At 44.4% G+C, this 27,614-nt stretch overlaps 2 protein-coding genes across 19 annotated transcripts in view; one reads left to right on the plus strand and one right to left on the minus strand.

The window, feature by feature from the left end:
- FER (FER tyrosine kinase) overlaps positions 1-27,614 on the plus strand; it is a 456,227-nt gene that overhangs the window by 16,192 nt on the left and 412,421 nt on the right. For 17 of the 18 annotated variants that reach the window (XM_050945728.1, XM_050945722.1, XM_050945727.1 and 14 more), the window contains one exon: positions 18,513-18,642. The gene's annotated coding sequence lies outside the window, so the exon portion shown is untranslated. Of the gene's footprint in view, positions 1-16,488; positions 16,789-18,512; positions 18,643-27,614 lie in introns of those variants that run through there. The other variant, XM_050945726.1, reaches the window with a different exon arrangement.
- LOC127047565 (uncharacterized) lies at positions 15,366-17,273 on the minus strand. Its single transcript, XM_050945982.1, has 2 exons — positions 16,889-17,273; positions 15,366-15,880 (listed from the first exon to the last, which is right to left on the minus strand). The coding sequence occupies exons 1-2, from the start codon at positions 17,067-17,069 to the stop codon at positions 15,384-15,386; spliced, it is 678 nt and encodes a 225-aa protein (XP_050801939.1). The 5' UTR covers positions 17,070-17,273; the 3' UTR covers positions 15,366-15,383.

A 27,614-nucleotide genomic window follows, 5' to 3' on the forward strand; every position in this document is an offset into this window, starting at 1 on the left:
AGATGATTTTCAGAACTTATGGCTTTACTGCGGAAGAGCCTCACTGTGTGTTTCATGATGATAAGATGGTCTTTAAAACAGTATCAGAATTTATTCCCAAAGTAGACACTTCTATTGACAAGTCTCAAGAATGAGTTTTTTTGTTGTGTGTAAGCCCAAGTCACCTGCATGAAAGAGCACTTGAAACATGGCAAATCTAGAAGACCGCTTCTTTGTTTCCTTCCATTTGAAAAGGAAGGAGTGAAAATTATGGAAAACGTATGTCAGAGTGGATGAGATGATCTTAGAGGATTGTGAAGCATTAGGTAAAATGGTGTCTTGAGGGTAATGAGGCTTTTTTCACAACATTGCTATTTCCTGAACAGAGAGGACATCTGCTTCAGTGAAAGATATTTGCAAGGGATCTCTCTTGTCTTCACTGCCCTCACTCACTATAGATAAACTGAACCTTCAAACATCTTCAGATGCCTAATTGGGTACTGCTGCCAGCAGTGAAATAAAGATTCAGAATTATTTTTAATTTGGCTACTGAGTCTCATTTTTCTTCTGTTTGGTGCTGCTTGCTCTTTTCCCATTAGTAAAGATATTAAGGAGAAGAATGGAACATTTATATTGTTTCTATTTTTTTCCAGCAGTATTATCACTAATACTCTTTCTTTCCAGTTCAGAACCTTTATTATGCTTAATACCCCTTGAAATAAGCTTAATCCTGTTAAAAGATTATTGATTTTTCTCATACCTCATGTTTGGAAGATATTTAATGGGTTTAATGAGGATTAACTCACCTATTTGTGAACTCATTCCTTCCTAGTACCTTGACATAGTTTTGACAAGATTCATGGGTCACCCATTTGAACCATTGATCGCTCTTCTATTTCATTGTCTGCTAAGATTGCTTTCTTGGTAGCAATAAAATTGGAGAAGAGAGCAGGAGAGCTACAAACTCTTATGGTGACCATGACAAATTCAGGCTGGAAATTAGATGATGGTTTCTAACCAACAGAGGGATGTTGTTCTGGAACAGCCTCTTGTCAAGGCTGAATCCCCACTCTGTCACTCCGAGAGCAGAAGTAGGGGCACACAAGGATTAAAAAAATTAATACATACCACTCCAGGCTTGTATTATACTCCCAAGGATACAGCTTTTCTCTGACTTGGGCTTGGTAAACTCTGCCACCACCCAGATGCAAAAAAACCCACAAACCTTTGAACCCAGGAAGGAGCACTTGGGAATTCGTCCCTATGGAGTACACTCAAGCCCTTTTACCCCCCCTGCAGAGAAAAGCTGAGAAAGAAAACAAAGGAAATTAGCTGTGGCTCTCAACTAATCAAACAACATATGCACAAACCTCTTAGGATACCAAAAATCCAATCCTGTTCTTAAAAAAGGTAAATTTTATTAAAACAAAAAGAAAGAAAATACATCTGGAACTTAGGCTCTTGCTAGATTTTAAAAGAGGAATTCCAAAAGTCAGGCACTCAAAATAGCTTTCTTGGGGATTCAGCTTAAAGGTTACAAGCGAACAAAAGCATCTGGGGTTAGCACAGAGGAGTCCACAAGCCCATAAGAAATAACCCTAATCATGTCTTTTTAGACATTCCTTAATTTTACTTACATATCTGAGGCTCCAGATAAGTAGGTTCAAGGTATGAATTGATAATCTATAATCATACCTGGCTTAAAGCTGGTTACAGCATTATTGCTCCGTGTCCCTGAAGCCCAGAGAACAGCAGACAAAGGGAAAGTTTCTTTCCCAATTTAAAAATGTTCTTCCTTCCCATTGGCTCTTTTTGTCAGGTGTCCACTCCTTTTCTTTTACCTGTGGGCTTGTTAACTCTTTATGGGTAAAGCAAGCAGAGAACAGACCAAGAGGGATTTTACAGCTAGCTGGGTATTGATCAAAGGGATCTACTCCTCCAGCCTCCCCCTCTTCATGTATCACACCTCCCAATAGTAGTTGTGGGGGCAAACAACTTAATTTTAAGAGACAGGTGGACCAGTCTGAGTGTGAGTGGATGATAGGGTTGTTTTTGATGCTAGAGGGCTCACTTCCACTTTATGTCCCTAAAGCTTGTGGTTCAGGGTTTCAGCCAACCACTGGCAGCATCAGGAAGGGATCCCTCCTCCCATCCCTGCATTCTGGGAGGTTTTTTTTTTTTGTATGCTTTCTCTGAAGCATCAGGGATGGCCACAGCTGGAGATAGGATAGTGGGTGGGGTATGTTAGCCTTTGAGGTGGTGCCAAGCATATTTTCTCTCAGGTGCTTGGCTGGCTGGTTCTTGCTCATGCTCAGGGTCTAACTCATTGCTGTATGTGGGGTTGGGAAGGAATTTTCCCTAGACTTTTTTTTTTTTTTTTTTTTGTCTGCCTTTGGTGCATAAGTATAGGGTCATTTGCCAGTGTTATCTGGGTATATGTCACTTAATCATTTCCCTGCCACTGTGCGGACCTCGAGCACTGAAGCACCTCGGTCCCTCCTATTCTCTGCCTGTGGCAGATAATAGTCCAGTTTCCTGTGGGCTGTAATGCATTGGTCTAATTTCAGTCGTTGGGTTTACTTTGTGGGTGATGGTGGTGGCCTGTGATATTTAGGAGGTCAGATTAGATGATCTTGTGGTCTGTTTTGGCTTAAACTCAGGCTCCTTATGCAGTCTTTCACAAAGAGAGTTTTTTAAGACCTCACACTCCAGTTTTAACTCAAATCTGTCTGAAGCAAATTATTTCTCTACCAATTTTTTATATTGTGTATGCAGAAAGAATGAGAGACCAAGCAATTTCTGCACAGATAATTTTGATCTGTATCAGGTCTTGTCATAATATGACTAATGTATCACCTCTTGAGAGAAAATTACTGATTCCGTCAGAGCTCAAGATATCTCTGTGGCCTTTTTGAATAACATCCAAAATGTGAACATCTGGAGGGCTTTTGCTAGACATTATGACCTCAGAGTAGCTTCCAGAGTTGATGCTGACTTGGGTGAATCTTTTTCATTCTTTGTCCAACCAGATAGACTCTGAATTTCTGCCACCTAAGGAGTACTGCTTGGAAATCACCTGAAATGGAATATATACGTGTGTAATTGCTGGAAGAGAGAGAACAGGTTACTTACCTGTACAGTAACTGTTCTTTGGATGTGTTTGTTTGTGTATATTTTCTCCATGAACCACCATACTTCCCTGATGTTTCAGAGTCTAATGGCATCAAGATTCCTGTGTGAAGGAACTGAAAGGGGATCAGGGTAGCCCTATCCTTTTAACATATCTCAAAGAACAACAGTTACTGTACAGGTAAGTAACTTTTTTCTCGTCTAATGGTGGTTTGGTTGCTTCTTTTTTGAAATAGATTTGTGATGTGGGAGCTGGAAACAAACTTGCCACTATCTTGCATTTGTAAACTCTTGGCACAGACTGTCTCTTATGCTTTGTGTATATATGTGTGTGTGTGTACCGTGCCTGCCACAGTGGGGTCACAGTTGGGGTTTCTAGCAAGAGCATCTGCATCCAGAGAAGATGCCGTTACAGTGGTGGCAGCAAAGAGTCCCGTGGCACCTTATAAACTTACAAACGTATTGGAGCATGAGCTTTCGTGGGTGAATACCAACTTCGTCAGATGCATGTTACATTGGTGGTGACTTTTGTAATGTTCACAACCTTTGCATATATATTCTTTTCCTTAACTGTTGTACAGCTGCTAGTACTCCATTATGACTGTAAAATAAGTATCATTTCTAGAGTGTTTTCTGTTTTTGGTCAGTTAGAAATGGGAGTTTCACACTCGTTCCATAATAAAATATATTTAGTTGCTAGAGTGTAACAATGTTACCTGAAAGGATTATTGAATATTGTCTATTTGGATCTCAACTCCTGTCCTATAGTCCTTTGTGTCCTGATGATTTTTAAACAAGGTGCATCTCTACTATTCTAAAAAGAATGTGCCCAGAATTATAAAATAGTCTGTTTGCCCTCTCTCTGGCACCATGTACAACACTCTCTCCTCCCATTCACACCAGCTGTCTAAACAATGAAGTTCAACCAATGTAACTAGTACAACTTTGTAAGTGGATATTTTCAAATCTTTCTAAATATAACATATCAATTTAGCTTGCATCTATACCTATACATCCAAGTTCTGTCCAAGCTTGTCTCTTCTTCATACATAATATTTGTAAGAGCCAGCCACACTTCCCACGCCACATCACTTAAGCTGTGGTCTAGAACCTTATCTTGTGTTTTAACTCCTTCAACCTCGTCTAACTAGCTATTCTAGGTACTTACATGGTCTCCATTACCGCAGTATCTATGTGCCTCACAAACTTTAATTTTTTTCCTGCATCTTGGGAGGGGGTTAGACTAGATGACCCTTGCAGTTCCTTCTAACCCTATGATTCTATGTATTCCTGTTCTCTGGTTTTGCTGCCTGCAACCTTCTTTCCCTTAAGTCCATTAAAAATGCTTCTGCTAAGATGGTCATCATCTTTGAGTGGTACCATGCGTCCATTGCACTTCAGGTGTGTGTGCGTTCACTGGGAGATTTTTCCCTCAGGGATACTTGTTGGGGAAGTGTATGCGTACTGTTCCAGCTAATGCTGTTGTGCAGTGGTAAGAAGAGTAAAGTTGTTCCCCATCCCCTTCAGTTCTTTCTTATTACCCATTACGGTTCTTGGGGAGTTGTTCCTTGCTATTGCAATTTTTCTCTTATTGTTAGTGTTGTGTATATAGTTGTACTTAATCATAGTTTTAGTAATAGGATAGTTTTTAATGTTAGGTTTCCTTTTTCTGCTATATCTTTTGTACTCTGTGATTCCTGCTGTTTGGATACCGGAGTCCGGTGGGACATGCCTCATTTCCCGGGCTTCAAGCTCTGTGATGCCAAGATTCTGATGCTAGTTAGTGACCTGTATTTCTGGTGCTTGAAGTGCTTAGGTGAAGCTCACATCAGAGAGGTGCCAAATCTGCAGGAACTTTAAGCCCAGAACTAAAAGAGACAGGGAGCTCAGATTAAAAAACCTTCTAAGGGAGGCAGCCATGTGTCCAGCCTCAGTGTGTACTGAGCATGTCTGTTGTCAGAAGACAACATCAAAAGATACAGTGTCTAAGAGATCGAGGTCTACAGCACCGAAATCCAGTAATGTTAGCCAAATAGGCTCGTTTCCCCCGGAGCTACTTAATTACCCCAAGGAGGCGCGGAAGACAGGAAGACGGGTACCAAACTTTTATTCTCGGTCAGCTGATCGGGTGTTTCTCCTCGGCTAATGCCAGAGAAGAAGACACACCTTGCTGGCTTGGAACAGCCTTTATATACTAGGTTACAAACATCTTTACGTGCAAAACTTTTGTTAGTCCATACATTTTTTGAATTTCTTTTTTTTAGATAAGTTGGATCTGTTCAACATTTTCCTCCTAGGTATTTTGCCTACGTGCATTTAAGAAGGGTTACATACGTGCAAAGATTAACTGGGATGATACTGGGATGATAAGCAGAGGATTGCCATAAGCAAAGAGTTAACAAATTCCTTTTGCTCTTACAGTAAGAATGTGGAGAAAAAGGGTAGAGTGCATTTGAGGCTGAGTTATGACCTGGAACATGCAGGTCCTCAGACGAAGTCATTGAGTCTGATGCTGCCCCATTGAGATCAACCTTTAGGGCAGCCCCATCTAGCTCTGTGGTTATGTCTTTGTTGCCTCAGCAGCAAAGGGAGTCTGTACCGATGCTGGCAATACCTGAAGCATATTCTGCAACACGTGGTCTGCTGAGCCTCTAGGTGCCAACTTCTCTGGCAATACTGGAATCTTCTTGCTTGGTACTCATGAGGCTTTTCAAGCTACTGGAGTTTAACGCCTTGTTCGGTGGGCACCAGCAGTTACTGTGGTGCCTCCATTGTATGGTGCTGCTGATAACACTGCTCTACAGCCAAAATGCTTCTGAAATAAATGTAGTCCAACTTTACTAATTCTGGGTCACTGAGAATGAAAATGATGCTTAAAATTGTTGATTGGCTCTAGTTTTCAAGATATGCTAATGGGTCAGTATATGCGACCCTTGACTTGGGAATGACGGAGGATAAGTGAGTTATAAAGGGAAGGGATCTCAATTTAAACCAGAAATGACTAAAATACATCTTTGACAGGATCTATGAATAAATCTATGACTGGGTTTGGACAGTACTTGCTTTTGAGGCAAAACAATGAATGATGCAATCTGAAGCTGGTATTGCGTCATACATGATATGAATTGCATCATGTTATTCTTAGAAGTCCTGGATGATGCAATCATAACGAAGCTTACATCACGCTGCTGAACAAATTGCCCTATATCAGCTCTAGAAATCATACAGTGTCGTGCTCTCTTATTTGTCAGTGTTTGATTTTGCAAAGGGACACATTCCTGTTTAGCCAAAGTGAGCAGAGATGCCTCGTACTTGTGTGAACAGTGCAGATAACTTCTGCTATGTTGGTGGTGAAGTGACTTTTGCATCACAAAAGCGCAGTATAACCACTATGGTTAAGAGAGCCTATCACCCTTGTTTTGGCTGCAAAATTGGAGATCAGGACAAGAGGTGGGCCCCACACATATGCTGCAACACTTGTGCAACAAATCTTGGCCAGTGGTTGAACAGGAAAAGGAAATCTATGCCTTTTGCAGTGCCAATGATTTGGAGAGAGCCAACAGATCGTATCAACAATTGTTACTTCTGCATGGTGTCTCCAGTTGGGAAAGGTGTGTCAAAGAAGAAAAAGTGGACTGTGCATTATCCAAACATTCCATCAGCTATACGCCCAGTACCCCACAGAGAAGGACTGCCGGTTCCTGATGCACCAGAATCATTCTCACTTGAGTCAGATGAGGAAGGGGAAGAGGATGAAACTTCTGGTCCTGAACCATCAATGTCACAGGACCCACATTTTCTCCCATCCTCCTCCTCTGAACCACACCTCGTAACACAAGGTGAACTGAATGACCTTGTCAGGGATTTGGAACTACCCAAGAGTAAGGCAGAGCTGTTGGGCTCCAGACTACAGCAATGGAATCTCCTGGCAGGCTATCAGGGCAATTGGAGCCCATCAATGTTTGCAGACTATTGCTGGACAGTGACGAGAGATGCTCCGTTTAATGAATACAAGAGACAAGCTAAGAAGCACCAAAGAGACACTGAATAGGACTAAACTATGTACATAATAGTTTTTTTGCCTTTTGTTTCATAATAAATTTTTGCTGATTTTTAAAGTATTACATAAACAGGACAGGTGAAATCTTATCATCATGTAAAGCAACCATAAACACATGAAAAGACCTAGGTTTACAATTTGTGATTAAAACTCTACTATCTACACAATATACTTAGACATAAAATGTAAAAACTTAAATATCTTAGAAACAGTAGCCAATCAGTTGTTTTAATTGTCATATTTGAATCCAGCACATCAAAATACATAATAAGTATCACATTTTATCTCTGAAGCAGACGACTTCTCAAAAATTGTAGACCAGTGTAAGTAAACAGTCAATGATTTCATTGATGCCATCTTTCCTGGATTCCAGACTCCAACAGAAGCTGCACTTCCCTAGTTGGATGATTCTGGTTCATTGTCCGAATTATAAGTCGGTTCATATGTGTCATGGTCACACCATGTAAGCCACCACTTTCCTGAAGGGTTTCCACCCTGATATCCAGTGGAAGCTCCATGTTTGCCAGCTGGTAGACACTCTTGGTCAGGAAGAAATTGGGTTTTGGGGCCATATCAATGGCTATATTGGAACCCTTGGGAGTTTCCTCCTGCTTCTAGATGATCTTTGCCCTCTCCTCGTTCCACATTCTGCAGTAAGTGTTGTCAAGACCTGCAAGAAGTTGCTCCCAGTACTGGGCTTGGTGCCAAACAGGAGCCATCTGTTTCTGTAAATTCCCCTTTGGAAGACTTGGAGGGAGTTCCATCTCAGACAGCCTTGGTTTCTTTCTCATTACCAGATGAGGCTGTTGTGTCTAAGGGTTCTGTACTTCCACTGTATGATTATAGGACCACCAGGACCTTCTAAAGAGGGTGGCTTTCACCTTAGATATTCAGGTGGAAGGGGTTCAAGAGAGGTCTCACAGATTAGGTGATACTTTGGGATCCGTGAGACCTTCTCAAGTGGTGCTTCCAATAAGTGAAACTATTCTGGAGCCCACTAAAATGCTGTGTCAAATTGCATTTTTCCTGTTGCCCACAGCTAAAATAAATGAGTGGGTATTATGTTCCTTTCCAGGGGGTTGAACATTTCATGCCTTCTCCCCTGGGGTCTTTGCTGGTTTCAGCTATCAATAAGAGAGCGAATCAGCAAGCATCTACTTTAAAATAAAAGGATGAAAGCGTGATCTTTTTGGAAGGAAACTTTATTCAAGTGCTGGAGTATACCCCCGGATTGCTAATCAGCAGGCTCTGCTGCGATGTTATGATTTCTCCCTCTGGGACAATGTTTTAAAGTGTATGGACAAGTTGTCAGAGGAGGGGAGACAAGTTTCGGTCTGTGGTGGCTGAGGGAAAGGTGGTGGCTAGGACCTTGCTTTAGGCCACATTAGGTGCTGTGGATTATGCTGCCAGAGCTGTGACATCAGCTATTACAATGCACGGATGTTTGTGGCTATGCTTAAGTCTTTGGGTTTTTATATACTGTGATAGACCCAGGCCAGTTGGGAACAGCAGAGTAGTAGAAGGGAGATATACTGGCCACTGGATAAGCAGTTTTCTGTTCCCTGAGTGACCAGAGCAGAGGCTGCTCCAGGCCAATGAGGACACCTGACTCCAATTAACCTGCTAAGAGTCAGGTGAGGCAGTTAAGCACCGGACTCTAATTAAGGTCCCTCTGATCCTATAAAAGGGCTCACTCCAGTCAGGCCAGGGAGACAGAGGAGAGGAAATGTGTATGAGGAGCTGGGAGCAAGAGGCGCAAGAAGCTGAGAGTGAGTAGGCATAGTGCTGGAGGACTGAGAAGTACAAGTGTTTTCAGACATCAGGAGGAAGGTCCGGTGGTGAGGACAAAGAAGGTGTTGGGAGGAGGCCATGGGGAAGTAGCCCAGGGAGTTGTAGCTGTCGTATGACTGTACCAGGAGGCACTCTAGACAGCTGCAGTCCACAGGTCCTTGAGCTGGAACCAGAGTAGAGGGTGGGCCCGGGTTCCGCCCAAACCTCCCACCTCCTAATCAAACACAGAAGGAATTGACCTGGACTGTGGCTTCAACCAGAGAGGAAGGTCACTGGGCTGTTTCCTGACCCACAGGGTAAATCTGTGAGGCAAGCAAATTTGCCAATAAGTGCAGGACCCACCAAGGTAGAGGAGGAACTTTGTCACAATACCAATATCAAAGAAGAAGCAGTTCTGTCCACAGCAGCCTCATCAGTATGCTTCTTTGAGACTTCACTACCAAGACCAGCCTAGGAAGAAAGGAAAAAGTTACAGGAGTAACTGTTCCTCCACCTATTCTTTCATCTGCTGGCAGTTCATGTGCGCAGCTTGGAAATACCAAGCAGTCAATTTGAAATGCTTGTTGAGGACAACCTACCAGTTTGTCAGCTTCTACTGTGATGTTTCCCCACTTCCTAAGTGCTTGGACTGGCTTCATTTCAAACCAGGGGTCTTAAGCACAGTGGAAGTGGGATATATCCTTCAGTTTGTTTTCATTCCCTCCTCCCCCCTCTCCTGCCACCCTTCACTGTCTCTTTTCAGGAAACACTCTCACAATGAACTTCTGCTTTGGGAACTACAATCTTTTCTCTTTTGTGAGTCATAGAGGCAGTTCCTCTATTATACAGGGAAAAAGGTTTTATTCTTGCTACTTCCTAATCCCAAGAACAAAGGAGGTTTTAGGTCCATACTAGAGCTGTGAAAGCTCAACAAATACCTAAAGAAAATAACCTCTTGCGTGGTCACTGGCTTCTGTTATCCCTTCCCTCGGACCTTGTGACTGATATGCTGCCCTCTTCTTAAAGGATGCTTATTTTCATGTAGTGATGCACCAAAGCCGCAGCAAATTACTCAGATTTATAATCATCCATTTTCACTATCAGTTTGCAGTCCTGCAATCTGGCCTGTCTACAGCCTCACATGTGTTCACAAAGTGCATGGCAGCGGTGGCAGCATTCCTGAGGAAATCCAGGAATTTGAGTGTTTCTGTACCTAGATGACTGGTGGATAGGAGGCCAATCTAGGGGCCAGGTGCTGTCCAGCATAGCCATAATCCAGTGCATTTTGGTGCATTGGGATTGCTTATTGTCAAGGAAAAGTCAATCCTATCGCTTTCACAAAGGATAAAGTTTATAGGAGAAATCTTGGAGTCTACAGAAGTAAGGCTGTTCCTCCGACAGTCCTGGTTCCAGATGATATTGGTCACTTCTTCAGACATGAAGACCCATCCTACCAGAAGAATATGGAATTGTCTCAGACTTCTGGACCATTTGGCATCATGTACTTAAATGTGGTTCAGTGAGCAACGCTGCATCTCAGGAGGCTGCGGGGGTGACTGAGCTCAGTGTATTCCTGGGTCCATCATCCTCTTCACATGATGCTTCAGGTGCCCACACGAGTCTGTCTTTTTGGGTGGGTGGACAGATCCATCCAGTGTGTGTGCAGAATTACCATTTACTGCCTTGCAGTATACTCTAACTCTGGTTACAGATGCTTCCACCCTGGGTTAGGGTTTTACCTGGGATCCCTGCATGCTCAATGGCTATGTGCTGGCCAGGACTTAACTCTGCATATATATGTAAGAGAGTTCAGAGCCCTCTGACTAGTGTGTCATGCATCCCTTATCCATGTCACGAGAAGGAATTTACTAGTACTTAGACTATGGCTGCTATATTGTCCCTATGTGAACAAGCAGGGAGGGGCCAGATCGACTTGGCTATACCAAAAGGCAGTGCTTCTGTGGGACTTTTGTATTACCAGTTCAATACATCTTGAAACTTCCCAACTTCTGGGTATTCAGAATTGTCTGACAGATGGGTTGAGCAGGTTTTTTACCAGCCACAGAAAGTCATTTCTTTACTCAGATATCTCCAGGTTCATTTTCTAGCTGTGAGAGGTTCCCCACATAGACCAGTTTGCAAAAAAATCAACAGAAAGTGTTTTGTTCCTGAGCTGGTCACTATCCAGGCTTCATCTTAGATACTTTCCTATTAACCTGGACAGATAAGCTCACGTGTGTGTTCCCTCTGGTTCCATTCCTACCCAGAGTATTGTTAAAAATAAAACAGGATCATGCTTTTGTGATAGTCATAGTGCCACTGTGATCTCACTAACGTTTGTTTTCCACTGTTGAACCTCTCAGTCAGGTATCCATTGACGTTGCCCATGAACCCAGATGTGATCTCACGGGACCATGGTTGCCTCCTCCATTCCAGTCTGAAGGCCTTTCACCTCACAGCCTGGATGGTGTATAGCTAGCACATCAGAGAAAGATCTGTTCAAAGGAGCTATAAAATGTTGTTTTAACTAGTAGAAAACCTCATGTTAGGTATACTTACCTGGTGAAGTGGAAGAGATGCTCCATCTAGTCCCAGCAGAAAGGGGTTTTGTTGGTCTGAGCTCTGATACGACACATGCGGGACTGTTTGTTATTTCTGAAACAGCGGGGCCTTGTCTTTGGTTCCATTTGAGTCCATCTAGCAGCTATTTCATCTTTTCATCCTCCAACTGTTCACTTTTCTCCGGTCCCACGTCACTGTGTTTTTGAAGGGTTTGGACTGGTTACGTCCCGAAGTAGAGAATCGCCCTTGAACCTAGTGTTAACAAAATTAATGGGTTCTGCTTTTCAGCTGTTGGCTACTTGTTTGTTGTTCCATCTCTCACTGAACGTTGCCTTTTGGTGGAAATCACTTGGGCCAATAATTAAGGGTGAATTAAGAGGTCTAGTGTGTGACCTTGTGTTCACAGCCTTCTACGAGGACAAGTTGTACCTACTCCCTTATTTGAAATTTCTTAGCAATGTGGTTTCTCACATCTCCATCTGTCAGGCAATATATTTACCAACTTTCTTCCCTGAGCCTCATGCTCACAGGGATGAAGAGAGACTCCACACATTACATGTTAGGAAAGCATTAACATTTTACTTGGACAGGACTAAACCATTTAGATCATCCTTGCAGTTGTTCCTGGCAATTGCAGACAAAATGAAGGGCCTTTCCAGTTTCTTCTCAAAGAATCTTATCCTGGATTTCCTTCTGTATACATTTGTGCTATGACATGCCTAATATAACTACACTGATTGACCATGCTAGCATCCTAATCAGATTGCAAGCAGCCTCTGCAGCCTTTCTTGCCAAGGAGACTTGGGAGCTGGATGCATAAGAACCTTAGGCGTCTTTGAAAATCCTAGTTTAGATTTATCTTTGTTTAGGTATACTTGTGATATTATGCAGCACTTAAGTATGTAACCTATATTTGACACGTGTCATTTGAATATGTCTGTCTGTTATGCTCATACAAAGCACATGGGATCTTTGTAGAGGAAGGTAAATACACAGCATTTATTGAGAATACAACAGTTAGCGTATGCTTTTCAGACACACACACACACACCACACACACTCTGTCCTGCCAGTGATGTTCATAGTTACCAGTCTGTTGTAGCTTGAATCAATCTAATGGCCAGTTAGATTGAGCACGAGTGTGGAGCTGGGCTCTTGTCTCTCATGATCCAATGCTCCTGGAGCGTGGCAAGATGAACCCAAGTTCCATGGCCAAGCACCCTGGTTCTTATAGGTTTTTTTCCTTTGTTGAAGTCTATGGACCGATTACTTCTTAATTTGTGTAAACATTCCAGTACACCTCCGAGAGGGTCATTTTGTCCTTTGTTCTGATTTAATCAGTTGTCCTCGGGGTGCCAGCCTTTACCTCAGGGTCATCAATCTGCCCTTCATTATGAATGTGCGTTGATGATCCTTTGATTATCTTTAAGTCTCTTTACTTTTTCTTCCTTGACTCTGGCTATAACAGTGGCCTTTACACCTTATCTTTTCCTGATGCATACATCCTCATTCACACAAACAGATTGAGAATACAAACAGTAGTATTTTATATCGAGCAAAAAGGCATTGCAAATTAAACCTTGCCTTCAATGTTTTTTCAAATCTACTTAACATAGACACAATAGAGAATGCTGTCTCTTACTTACTAAACCTTAAACAAAGAAATGTATATTTAACTAGTGCCTAATTCGTAATACATATAGGAAACCATAGTAGACATTATAACTTATCCTAAAACAAAAGGTGACCATAATCAGTCAGAAGGATTATTCTGGTCTGTCATTCCTTTCAGCTATTCAAAAAGGGTGGCTAACAGAATGAAATCAAATCATACATGAATTCTTATAGTACATTATAAAATCCGGCTCCTACATGTCCCATGCAGTTGTAAACACACTAAAAATTATACAAATCCATATACATATTTTTTGTCAATTACTGTGATGTGTGTATGCTAAGTAAGTGGTCTGTCTTTAGTAGAGTGGCTAATTCGAAGACCCTATCTAGGGGTATGTCTACACTACGGGATTATTCCGATTTTACAGAAACCGTTTTTTTAAAACATTGTATAAGGTCGAGTTCATGCGGCCACACTAAGCACATTAATTCGGCGGTGTGCGTCCATGTACCGAGGCTAGTGTCGATTTCCGGAGTGTTGCACTGCTATCCCATAGTTCCCGCAGTCTCTCCCGCCCATTGGAATTCTGGGTTGAGATCCCAGTGCCTGATGGGGCAAAAAACATTGTCACGGGTGGTTCTGGGTACAGCCTCACCCCTCCCTCTGTGCAAGTAGCAGACAACCGTTTCGCGCCTTTTTCCCTGGGTGAACTGTGCAGACGCCATAGGACGGCAAGCATGGACCCTGCTCAGATCAAGACAGCAATCATGGACATTGTAAACACCTTGCCCATTCTTGTGCAGTCAATGCTGAATCAGGACCTGCAAAACCAGTCGAGGGGGAGGTGGCTGCAGCAGCGCGGCGACGAGAGTGTTGAGGACATGGACCGAGAATTCTCTCAAACCGCGGGCCCCTGCACTTTGGAGATCATGCTGGTAATGGGGCAGGTTCTAGCCATTGAAGGCCGATTTTGGGCCCGGGAAACAAGCACAGACTGGTGGGATTGCATAGTGTTGTAGGTGTGGGATGATTCTCAGTGGCTGTGAAACTTTCATATGCGTAAGGGCACTTTCATGGAACTTTGTGGGTTGCTTTCCCCTGCCCTGAAATGCCAGAATCCAAGATGAGAGCAGCCCTCACAGTTGAGAAGCGAGTGGCGATAGCCCTCTCGAAGCTTGCAATGCCAGACAGCTACCGGTCAGTCGGGAATCAATTTGGAGTAGGGAAATCTACTGTGGGGGCTTCTGTGATGCAAGTAGCCAAAGCAATCCTTAAGCTACTGCTACGAAAGGTTGTGACTCTGGGAAATGTGCAGGTCATAGTAGATGGCTTTGCTGCAATGGGATTCCCTAACTGTGGTGGGGCGATAGGTGGAACCCATATCCCTATCTTGGCACCGGAGCACCAGGGCACCCAGTACATAAACCGCAAGGGGTACTTTTCCATGGTGCTGCAAGCACTGGTGGATCACAAGGGACGTTTCACCAACATCCACGTGGGATGGCCAGGAAGGGTTCATGACGCTCGTGTCTTCAGAAACACTACTCTGTTTAAAGGGCTGCAGCAAGGGAATTACTTCCCAGACCAGAAAATAACAGTTGAGGATGTTGAAATGCCTGTAGTTATCCTGGGTGACCCCGCCTACCCCTTGATGCCATGGCTTATGAAGCCATACACAGGCAGCCTGGACAGTAGTCAGGAGTTGTTCAACTACAGGCTGAGCAAGTGCAGAACGGTGGCAGAATGTGCATTTGGCCGTTCAAAGGGATGCTGGCGCACATTACTGACTCAATCAGACCTCAGCCAAACCAATGTCCCCATTGTTATTGCTGCTTGCTGTGTGCTCCACAATCTCTGTGAGAGTAAGGGGGAGATTTTTATGGCGGGGTGGGAGGCTGAGACAAATCACATGGCCGCTGATTATGCGCAGCCAGACACCAGGGCAATTAGAAGAGCCCACCAGGAAGCGGTGTGCAACAGAGAAGCTTTGAAATCCAGTTTCATCATGGGCCAGGGTACGGTGTGACTGTTGTGTTTGTTTCTCCTTGATGAAACTCCCCTCCCCCTTGATTGACTCATTTCCTGTAAGCCACCCGCCCACCCCCTTTGATTACCGCTTGCTTCCTAAGGAAATAAAATCACTCTCGTTCAAAAATAATGTATTCTTTTTTAATTAATCATAAAAATAGGACGAGAACTGACAAGGTAGCCCGGATGGAGTTTGAGAGGAGAATAGGAGGGAAGGAAAAGGCCACTGAAAAAATTTCAAAATAATGACAGCCTTTTGGTTGGGCTGTCCACTGGGGTGGAATGGGCAGGTGCACGGAGCCTCCCCCCACATGTTCTTAATCGTCTGGTGGGTGAGGAGGCTAAGGAACATGTTGAGGGGGGAGGGCAGTTATACAGAGGCTGCAGCGGCACTCTGTGATCCTGCTGCCGTTCCTGAAGCTCCACCAGACACTGGAGCATGTCCGTTTGATCACGCAGCAGCCCCAGAGTTGCATCCCGACACCTCAGATCTTCCTGCCGCCACCTCTCATCTCGAGCGTCTCTCCTATCCTCATGTTCGTCCCTCCTGTCCTCATGGTCACTGGCATCTTTCCTGTACTTCGATACCATTTCCTTCCACTCATTCAGATGAGCTCTTTCATTGCGGGTCATTTCCATGATTTCCGAGAACATTTCGTCTCGCGTCTCTTTTTTCCGCCTCCTTATCTGAGATAGCCTTCGGGATGGAGGAGGGAGACTTGAAAAATTTGCAGCTGCAGGAGGGAGGGAAAAAAGGGAGGGAAGTATTTAAAAAGATACATTTTACAGAACAATGGTTATACTCTTTCATGGTGAACAACACTATTCACCTTACAGAGCACATGTGATCTCACTATAAGGTCGCATTTTGCATCTTAATATTGAGTGCCTGTGGCTTTGGTGTTAGAGATCACAGATGCAGGTCCGGGCCTCAGAATTTGGCTTGCATGTGGCCGTGGTATCCCACTGTCTTTCGGCTTCTGCAGCCTTCATATATCCAGCGCCCTCCTTTTCCAAATAGCAAGCAAAGCCCGTTGAGTGCTGCTTCTTTCCTGTTAATGTACAGCACCAGAACCACCCCCATCCAATTCTCTGGGATGATCGCTTTACCCCTCCCCCCGCCGCGTGGCTGGTATCATGGAAGATCGCTGCTAGCCACCCTCCCCCGCACTGCATGGCTGGTAGCAGGGAAGATCCTAGCTAGCCAAACGAGAAAAAGCTCAGCGCCAATCACTCCCCTCCCCCCCCCCCCCGTCTTGGCTAAATGCAGGGAAGGATTTCTTTTAAGCCACAGGCAAACAGCCCGACCATCTCTGTCCCCTTAATTAAATTCCTGAATTTCAACCAGGTTACCATGAACGATATCATTCTCCTGAGGATAACACAGTGAGATAAAGAACGGATGTTGCTTGAATGCCAGCAAACACCGGGACTGTACGCGGCTAGGCTTTGTCATGCAATGATACCAGATTACTTGCTACCATGCATGGCATGGTCAAGTGTCCTACCATGGAGGATGGAATAAGGCTGCCCTGCCCAGAAACCTTCTGCAAAGGCTTTTGGAGTACCTCCAGGAGAGCTTCAAGGAGATGTCCCTGGAGGATTTCCGCTCCATCCCCGGACATGTTAACAGACTTTTCCGGTTACTGTACTGGCCGCGAATGCATCCCAAGTCCTCAGGGCAAATGAATCATTAAAAAACGCTTGCTTTTAAACCTTTATGTTTACAAAGGTACACTCACCAGAGGTCCCTTCCATGGCTTCATTGTGTGGGATAGTGGCTTGGGAAGGCTGGGAGGGTAATTCCGTCTGGGTGAGAAAAAGCTCCTGGCTGTTGGGGAGAACGGAGTGCTGTGTGCTCTCTGCAAGCTCGTCCTCCTCCTCCTCCTCCTCATCTTCCCCATCTGCAGAATCCTCAGGCATGGCTGAGATTACCACCCCCACCTCAGAATCCACGGACAGTGGTGGGGTAGTGTTGGCAGACCTCCCTAGAATTGCATGCAGTTCAGCGTAGAAGCATCATGTTTTCGGCCCTGCCCCGGACCTTCCGTTTGCTTCTTTGGTTTTCTGGTAGGCTTGTCTGAGCTCCTTAACTTTCACACGACACTGCACTGAGTCCCTGGTGTGGCCTCTGCATCATGGCCTTGGAAATTTTTTCAAATGTTTTTTCATTTCGTCTTTTGGAACAGAATTCTGTTAGCACGGAATCCTCTCCCCATACAGCGATCAGATCCAGTACCTCCCGTGCGGTCCATGCTGGAGCTATTTTTCGATTCTCAGGAGACTGCATTGTTACCTGTGCTGATGAGCTCTGCGTGGTCACCTGTGCTGGAGAGCTCTCCACGCTGGCCAAACAGGAAATGAAATTCAAAAGTTCGCAGGGCTTTTCCTGTCTACCTGGCCAGTGCAGCTGAGTTCAGATGGCTTTCCAGAGCGGTCACAATGGTGCACTGTGGAATACTGCCCAGAGGCCAATCTCGTCGAATTGCAGCCACACTAACCCTAATCCGACATGGCAATACCGATTTGAGCGCTACTCCCATCGTCGAGGAGGAGTACAGAAATCGGTTTTAAGAGCCCTTTATATTGATATAAAGGGCTTCATTGTGTGGATGGGTGCAGGGTTAAATCGGTTTAACGCTGCTAAATTCGGTATAAACGCATAGTGTAGACCAGGCCAAGGAATGCAAGGCTCTTCTGCTAAAACTGTTCAGGGTAATTTTTGGAGATTCACATTGGTGAATTGGCCCAGTTAGGAAATGAAGGCAGTGGAATGCTCTCTCTTAGCAGAGGGCACTAGGAGAGAGGAAATTCTGAAGGGAAACTCCAATCTTGAGAAGGAAATTTAGTCTTAAGTGTTTGTGCTGCAGTGTATGAGTTATTGCAAAGCCAAAGCAGCATGGAAGCGGGGAGGAGAGAACCTGTGTATATTGTTGAGGATGGGGTAAGGAGTTGCTCTTTGCACAGTTTTATTGTACTAAATTTTGTTTTATTTCAAATGTATTTGCAGAGTTACAGTCAATTGTCTGATTTCCAGTTAACAGAATGAAATACCACCAAAAAAATAAAAATAAGCCTTTCTACTTCCAATAAATTCAGGCAGTCTATCTATTGTAACCATTCTGTGCCATATATATTTAAGCAAAACTGTTTTCTTCACTTGGAGTTCCGTATAGAAACTGGTGGCAGATATGGCTCATGGTCATTAGAATAATCTTTGCTCCTTCTGTTTCCTCCAAGCCCTTTATCAGTTGAAGACATGAAACAATCTGAAAATGCAAATGATCTGGTTGAAGTTTAAATTATTGTAAAGGACTTAAGAGTTCAGTAAAATGGATGAAAAAATAAATGTCTGTTTTTATACAGAGTTCCTTGGGAATTTTAAGAACATTTGTTTAAAAAAAAGAGAAGAAGTGAAGAAAAAGAACAGTCAGAAGATTTGAACTCTGGAGCACAGGATTGAGGATACCTCTGTAGAACATCAACACTTAAAAAGGTATGTGAACTTTTACCTTCGGCTGAGCTGAAAGTCGGCTGATCACTTTATCATTAGTCATTGTAAAATTTGTCATCTCATAATTGTCCTTACCATTCCAATTTACTGTACTGTACTGTAGTACTTTTCTAAAAAGAAATATATGGGATTCTTTTTTGTCCATCTTCCAAATGGAAGGAATTTCTTGTTTTGTTTTGTTTTGTTTTTAGAATGTTTATATTACAATGGCTCCTAGAGGGCTCGGGTGACCGAGTGTCCAGTTTTTGACCAGGGACCCTGGTGGCTCCGGTCAGCACCGTTGACCGGGCCATTAAAAATCTGGTTCATGGTGCTGCAGCGCTAAGGCAGGCTGGTCCCTACCTGTCCTGGTTGGCACCGTGCTGCGCCCCAGAAGCAGCCAGCAGGTCCGTCTCCTAAGCGGGTGGGGGGGGGGCAGGGCATGGGGCTCTGCGCTCTCTCCCTGCCCCGAGCACTGGCTATTTACTGCTGGCCAATGGAAGCTGGGTGTGGTGGTGCCTGTGGGCGATAGCAGTGCGCAGAGCCTCCTGGCCTCGCTGCCTAGGAACTGGACCTGCTGGTTGCATCCGGGGCACGTGGAGCCAGGACAGGCAGGGCGCCTGCCTTAGCCTTGCTGTGCTGCTGGCCAGAACTGCCTGAGGTAAACCTATGCCCCTACCCCGAGGCGCCCTCCCCCCAATCTGGAGCCCCCTCCTCTACCCCATACCCCTCATCCCTGGTCCTACCCCAGAACCTGCATTTCCAGCCCAGAGCCTGTACATCCTCCTGCACTGCAACCTCCTGCCTCAACCTGTAGCCTCCTTATGCACTCCTAATCCCTCAGCCCCACCCCCCTCATCCTGGACCCACTCCTGCACTCCAAACTCCTCATTCCTGGCCCCATTCCAGAGCCAGTATCCCCAGCTCAAAGCCCTTACCCCCTCCCACACTCCAACCCCCTGCCTCAATCTGAAGCCCCCTCCCCCACTCTGAATTCCTCGGCCCCACCCCCCGGCTGGATCCCCCTCCTGCACCCTGAACCCCTCATTTCTGGCCCCACCATGGAGCCTGCTTTTCCAGTTAGAGCCCTCACCCCCTTTCGCACTCCAACCTCCTGCCCTAGCTCAGTGAAAGTGAGTGAGGGTGGGGGACAGTGAGCCACTCGGGGAGGGGGAATGTAGTGAGTCAGGGGCAGAGTCTCTGGGAAGGAGCGAGGCCTCAGGGCAGGGGCAGAGCTGTGGTGTTTGGTTTTGTGATAAGCTCTGCACAAATATATAATGTGACATGGTCCCTGCCCAGAGGAGCTTATTCTTTTAAGATGACATGTGACAGAGGAAAGCGAAGGAAGAAAGAGCACAGTCAAAAGTTAGACAAATGTTTGTTATTGACAATTGAATTTTTTTTCTATATAATACAGATAATATTTTGAATGTGTGGTTATTGTGGAAAAGCAGAGTCAAAGGAGCAGTTACATGATCATTCTAAAGTGTTGTGAGAGTGAAGTTCATAGTTGTGGGCCAGATAGTGAGAAAAGTCTGTCTGCCCCTCATTTACTAGTTTCCCATTTTTGATCATCAGTTTCATTGTTTCAGTGGAAAAACGAGAAGTCTGGTGGCACCTTAAAGATTAACAGATTTATTTGGGCATAAGCTTTCGTGGGTAAAAAACCCACTTCTTCAGATGCATGGAGTGAAAATTACAGATACAGGCATAAATATGTATAGGCAAATGAAGAGAAGGGAGTTACCTTACAAGTGAACAACCAGTTCAGTTAGGGTGGATGTGGTCCACTCTCAATAATTGATGAGGAGGTGTCAATACCAAGAGAGGGAAAATTGATTTTGTAGTGAGCCAGCCACTCTGTCTCTATTCAAGTCCAAATTGATGGTGTTAAGTTTGCAAATGAATTGTAGTTCTGCAATTTCTCTTTGAAGTCTGTTTTTGATGTTTTTTTGTTGAAGAATGGCTACTTTTAAATCTGCTATTGAGTATCCAGGGAGATTGAAGTGTTGTCCCACTGGCTTTTGTATGTTATTATTCCTGATGTCTAATTTGTGTCCATTTATCCTTTTACATAAAGACTGTCCAGTCTGGCCAATTTACATGGCAGAGGGGCATTGCTGGCAAAAGATGGCATATATCACATTAGTAGGTGTGCAGGTGAACGAGCCTCTGATGGTGTGGCTGGTTCCTATGATGGTGTCGCTAGAGTAGACACGGGGATAGAGAAGGCAATGGGGTTTGTTACAGGGATTGGTTCCTGGGTTAGTGTTTCTGTGGTGTGGTGTGTAGTTGCTGGTGAGTATTTGCTTCACAAAGCTCAGCCACCAGGTGTGCCTGGCCCCCATCAGGGATACTGTTCCTGATAGCTTGTAGTCCACCGTTGTGTGACACATTGGTGTAAAGGGCTTCTACATCCACTGTGGCCAGGATGGTGTTTTCAGGAAGGTCACCAATGCATTGTAGTTTCCTCAGGAAGTCGGTGGGATCTCAAAGATAGCTAGGAGTGCTGGTAGTGTGGGGTCTGAGGAGAGATTCCAAATAGCCAGATAATCCTACTGTAAGAGTGCCAATGCTTGAGATGAGATGAGGTGTCCAGGATTTCCAGGTTTATGTATCTTGGGTAATAAATAGAATACCCCTGGTCGGGGCTCTAGGGGTGTGTCTGTGTAGATTTGTTCCTGTGCTGTAGCAGGGAGTTTCTTGAGGAGATGGTGTAGTTTCTTTTGTAGTTTCAGTGGGATCGGAGGATAGTGGCCTGTAGAATGTGGTGTTGGAGAGTTGCCTGGCAGCCTCCTGTTCATAACCTGACCTGTTCATGATGACTAACAGCACCTCCTTTGTCAGCCCCTTTGATTATAATGTCAGAGTTGTTTCTGAGGCTATGGATGGTGTTGCATTCTATACAGCTGAGGTTATGGGGCAAGTGATGCTGTTGGTTTACAATTTCAGCCTGTGCACGTCTGTGGAAGCACTCTATGTAGAAGTCCAGTCTGTCATTTCGACCATCAGGAGAAGTCCACACAGAATTCTTCTTCTTGTAGAGTTGGTGGGAAGGTTCCTGTAGGTCAGTGCTCTGTTCAGTGAGGTGTTGAAAATATTCCTTGAGTAGAAGATGGCGAAAGTAGGCTACCAGATCACCGCAGAACTGTATCAGGTGCGTGAGGGTGGTTGAGATAGGACAGACTCTTCTGCCAGGCTAAGTGTGTGGTTGGATAGATTAACAATATTATTGAGTGAGTTAAGGGTACCACTGTTGTAGCTGCCTGTGTCATGTAGGAATTTAGATAGTTTACTGTCCTTTTTCCTCTGTAGAGAAATAAAGTGTGTGTTATAAATGGCTTATCTTGTCTTTGTAAAGTCCAACCATGTGGAATTTTGTGTGGAAGGTTGGTTTTATATGAGAATCTCGCATTTTGAGAGCTCATTCTTCATCTTCTCCTGTTTGCTGTACAGGATGCTGATCAGTTGGTTCCGCAGTTTCTTTGACAGTGTGTGGCATAATGTCTCACCATAGTCAGTGTAGTATGTCGATTTGTAATGGATTTTTTACCTTCAGTCCGTTTTTGTTATGATGTCCATCTGTTTGCACTTAGAGAGAAAGATGTCTGCCTGTATCTTTGCGAGATTTTTCATGAAGTAGATGGATTGTCACATCATATGGCTAAATAATTGTAGTGGAACATAGCTGTTATAGACCAGTGATCAGCAACCTTTCAGAAATGGTGTGCTGAGTCTTCATTTATTCACTCTAATTTAAGGTTTCGCGTGCCAGTAATACATTTTAACGTTTTTAGAAGGTCTCTTTTTATATAAGTCTCTAATATATAAATAAACTGTTGTATGTAAAGTAAATAAGGCTTTTAAAATGTTTAAGAGGCTTCATTTAAAATTAAATTAAAATGCAGAGCTCACCCCCCCCAGCCCGGTGGCCAGGACCTGGGCAGTGAGTGCCACTGAAAATATGCAGTGTTTAGTTACTGGTGAGAATATGCTTCAGGTTGGCGAGTTGTCTGTTGGCGAGGACAGGCCTGCCACCCAAGGTCTGTGAAAGTGAGGGATCATTGTCCAAGGTGGGTTGTAGATCCCTGATGTTGCGTTGGAGGGGTTTTAGCTGAGGACTATATGTGGTGGCCAATGGAGTCCTGCTGGTTTCTTTCCTGGGCTTGTCTTGCAGTAGGAGGCTTCTGGGTACACGTCTGGCTCTGTTGATCTGTTTCCTTATTTCCTCATGCGGGTATTGTAGTTTTGAGAATGCTTGGTGAAGATTTTGTAGGTGTTGGTCTCTGTCTGAGGGGTTGGAGCAGATGCGGTTGTACCTCAGTGCTTGGCTGTAGACAATGGATCATATGGTGTGTCCAGGATGGAAGCTGGAGGCATGAAGGTAGGCATAGCAGTCGGTGGGTTTTTGGTATAGGATAGTGTTAACATGACCATCACTTATTTTCACCGTGGTGTCTAGGAAGTGGACCTCCCATGAGACCTCATCTGGAATATTGTGTGCAGTTCTGGTCTCACATGTTTAAGAAGGATGAATTCAAACTGGAACAGGTACAGAGAAGGGCTACTAGGATGATCCGAGGAATGGAAAACCTGTCTTATGAAAGGAGACTCAAAGAGCTTGGCTTGTTTAGCCTAACCAGAAGAAGGCTGAGGGGAGATAGGATTGCTCTTTATAAATATATCAGAGGGATAGATATCAGGGAGGGAGAGGAATTATTTAAACTTAGTACCAGTGTGGACACAAGAACAAATGGATATAAGCTGGACTCTAGAAAGTTTAGACTTGAAATTAGACGAAGGTTTCTAACCATTAGAAGAGTAAAGTTCTGGAACAGCCTTCCAAGGGGAGCAGTGGGGGAAAAAGACATATCTGGCTTCAAGACTAAGCTTGATAAGTTTATGGAGGGGATGGTACGATGGGATAGCCTAATTTTGGCAATTAATTGATCTTTGATTATTAGCGGGTAAATATGCCCAATGGTCTGTGATGGGATTTGAGTTACTACAGAGAATTCTTTCCTGAGTGCTGGGTGGTGAATCTTGCCCACATGCTCAGGGTTTAACTGATCACCATATTTGGGATCGGGAAGGAATTGTCCTCCAGGGCAGATTGGCAGAGGCCCTGGAGGTTTTTCGCCTTCCTCTGCAGCGTGGGGCCCGGGTCACTTGCTGGAGGATTCTCTGCACCTAGAGGTCTTTAAACCACGTTTTGAGGACTTCAGTAACTCAGACATAAGTTAGGAATTTGTTACAGGAGTGGGTGGGTGAGATTCTTTGGCCTGCATTGTGCAGGAGGTTAGACTAGATGATCATAATGGTCCTTTCTGACCTTAAAGTCTACGAGTCTATGAGATTGGTCCAGGCTCAGGTTGATGGTGGGGTGGAAGCTGTTGAAATCGTGGTGGAATTTTTCCAGAGTCTCCTTCCCATGGGTCCAGATGGTGAAGATGGAGGTAGAGAAGGGATGTGAGTGGACGAGAGTTGAGGAAGTGTTGTTCCAGGTCAGCCATAAAAATGTTGGCATATTGTGGGGCCATAGCGTTGCCACTGATTTGGAGGTAGATATTGTCATCAAATTTGAAATGTTTGTGTGTGAGGGAAGATCGTAGCCTGGCCCTCCCTGCATGCAGCCTTAGACTCTCCCAATTCTGTGACCAAATCAATAGCTATGGCTGTTAACATGTGCAGGAGCTCATGATTACAGTCCTTGGGGTTTCTTCAAGAGGTGCAGCAAACCCTCCAGGACCTCCCATTCAAAGGGTCCTCTCTCTTTTCAGAGAAAACGGACACCAAATTGCACAGACTTAAGGACTCTAAGGCGACCCTGAAATCTCTGGGTCTGTATAGTCTGGCAGCAGCCAGAAGATGCTACAGGCCTCAGCAGGTTTGATGCTATTTCGTGCAGCTTCCCAAACAGGACCAGTGGAGGAGAAAAAAGGACTTCTGGCATAAATCCTATACACCAACCTCCTCCTTAAGGCTGTTACATTCTTTCCCTAGACATTCGGCAACTTCGAAGCACTGGTTTTGATGACATGCTTGAGGATGACATCTCAATCCCCTCGATTCTGGATTCAGTTACCCTTTGTTTTCCAGCCGACTGTCCCACTTCCTCAATGCCTGGAACCATATTACCTTGGACCATTGGGATCTAAAGACAATAGAATTAGGTTATACCCTCCAATTTTTGTCCACCCACCCTCCCTGTCCGTCTATAGGGACCTTTCTTCTGAAGAAATATTGGGACAAGAAGTCCAGTCCCTCCTTTGGGTGGAAGCCATGGAAGAGGTTCCTCACCATCTAAGAGGATAGGGGTTTTATTCACATTACTTCCTAATCCCAAAAGCCAAGGGGAGTCTCATACTGATCCTAGACCTGCAGTGGTTCAACCATTATCTAAAGAGATTAAAGTTCTGCATGGTCTTCTTGGCTTCCATCATTCCTTTGCCAGATCTAAGGGACTGGTATGCTGCCCTCAACCTAAAAGATGCATACTTCCACATATAGATTTTCCAAAGCACAGAAAGTTCCTAAGTGTTGTCATAAACCAGACTCATTACTAATTGGCAGTTCTGCCATTCAGGCTGTTGGCTGCCCCACAGGTCTTCACCAAATGTATGGCAGTAGTAGCGGCCTTCCTCAAGAGAAAGGTAGTTTACATTTTCTCATATCTCAACGACTGGCTAATCAAGGGCCAGTCCAGAACTCAAGTGGCATCAGACATCCATTTCATCCAATCGACCTTCCAGGTGTTGGGCTTATTAATAAACAGCCAGCAGTCTACTCTTAGCCTTGTACAAAGGATATAGTTCATAGGGTGGTTCTGGACTCTTGTACAGACGAAGACCCTGCTTCTGGAGGATAGTTTCCACTCAATCTCGAACCTGATAAGTTCCCTTCAGGCGCATCTGACCATGACAGTCTGAATATGCTTGAGCCTTCTGAGCCACATGGCATTATGCACATATGTGGTACAACATGCGAGACTACATCTCAGATCTTTCCAGGCCTAGTTGGCCACGGTATGTTCACCCTCGCAACATCATCTGGACATGGTACTTATGTTCCCACTCAAGTCCTCAACTCACTGACTTGGTGGTTGAATCAGGGCATAGTCTGCTTGGGAATACCTTTTTCAAGGCCCCAACCATCCATTTATCTGATCTCTATGCCTCTGTGTTGGGTTGGGGAGCCCACTTTGGGCGTCTCAGGACTCAAGGCCTGTCATCCCAAGAAGAGCTTTCAATCCATATCGGTATCAGAGAACTCAGCGCAGTCTGCCTGACCTGCCAGGCGTTTTTAACCCACATTGCAGACAAGGCAGTCTCGGTTCTCATGGACAATACAATCGCCATGTACTACATCAACAGGCAGGGTGAAGCGCATTCTTCCCCCTGTGCCAGGAAGCAATCCAACTGGAGGAGTTCTGCATTACACTCTTCATCTACCTAGAGGCATCTTACATGTCGAGTACACAGAACCAACTTGCTGATTGCCTCAGCAGGTCCCTTTCCACTCACTATGAATGGTTCCTTTGACTGGACACGTCAAGAGACATCTTCTAGAGGTGGGGGGCTCCTCTTATAGACCTCTTTGCAGGAGCAACAGGAAATGCCATCAGTTTTTCTCCCTGCAGGGCCACAGCCCAGGTTCTCTTATGGATGCTTTACCTGTTGGCCCAGGCAACTCACCTCTATTATTGCCTTTCCCGAATAACATTAATTCACAAGATTCTGTCAAAGATGAAGCAGGATTGAGTACAGGTCATCCTTATAACCCTGGTATGGCCCAGACAGCACTGGTTCACCACCCTCTGAGCTTTCCAGTGGAGCCCCCAGTCCATCTCCCACTGCACCCTGACCTGATCACCCAGGACCCTGGTCAGCTGCTTCACCTGAATTTCAGTTCTCTTCATTTGTTGGCCTGGAACCTTCATGGCTGAATCCTGAAGAGCAAGCTTGCTTGGAGCAGGTTTGTAGAATCTTGCTAGGGAGAAAAGCCTACACCAGGGCAACTTATCTGGTAGAGTGGAAATGATTCTTTACCTGGTCTTCCCAACTTGGAGTTCCACCTACACAGTACTCATTGTAATTTATTTTGGAGTACGCTCTGCTCTTGAAACAACAAGGTCTGGCCCTCTTCTTCAGTTAAGGTCCACCTGGTGGCCATTTCAGCCATCTGACCTAAGGTTGACAACGCATTGGTCTTTTCACATGAAATGGTAATTGGTTTTCTCAAAGACTGGAGAGGATGTTCCCTCAGGTAAAGGAACCGATCCCTCCTTGGGACCTAAACCTCGTCCTGGCAAAGCTGACAGGCCCACCCTTCAAGCTGCTAGCAACATTTTTAAAGTTTATTTTGAAAACTTTTCAGATTAGTTTTATGGGTATATAAGAAAATGAATTATTGTTTGGTTATTTCATTTACCAAAGGTAATTGAAGCAGATATTTATGAAGTCATTGGGAGGTGAACTGTCTCCAATTCAACAGGTTAATCATTAATATTTGGAGAGTTTTTTTGCCATGCTGTATTAGGAGGAGAACATCAACAGACAGACATTTAAATTGTTATATTTAACTAAAACAACCACGTTATGTATTCTGGATCTTTTTCTTCAACCACGAACATATAATGTTATAACAAAACAAGCATATGAATTTTTGAATTTAGTTAAACATTCAAGTTTTTTAAAATCAGGTTTGTTTTTGTTAAAATTGTTTTTAACTAAAACTGTTAAATGAAATATTTAAAAAAACCAAAAAAATTAAATTGACTGTGTCAGCCAGGTCAACATGAGAAACTTAAAATATTGGCTTCTGCAGCTAACTCAGTTGTCTTCACCTTCATTTTCCTGTTTGTTCATAATCTGGAAAAGAAAAACAAGCTTTCCTGCTTTTTCAGGTCCCAAACGATTTCTCAGTTTGGAATGAATCAGTCCTGTCATAAACAGATAGTTAAGGGTTAATGTCTC

Source organism: Gopherus flavomarginatus, chromosome 3 (assembly GCF_025201925.1).
Source record: "Gopherus flavomarginatus isolate rGopFla2 chromosome 3, rGopFla2.mat.asm, whole genome shotgun sequence".
In the NCBI taxonomy this organism is placed as follows: domain Eukaryota; kingdom Metazoa; phylum Chordata; order Testudines; family Testudinidae; genus Gopherus; species Gopherus flavomarginatus.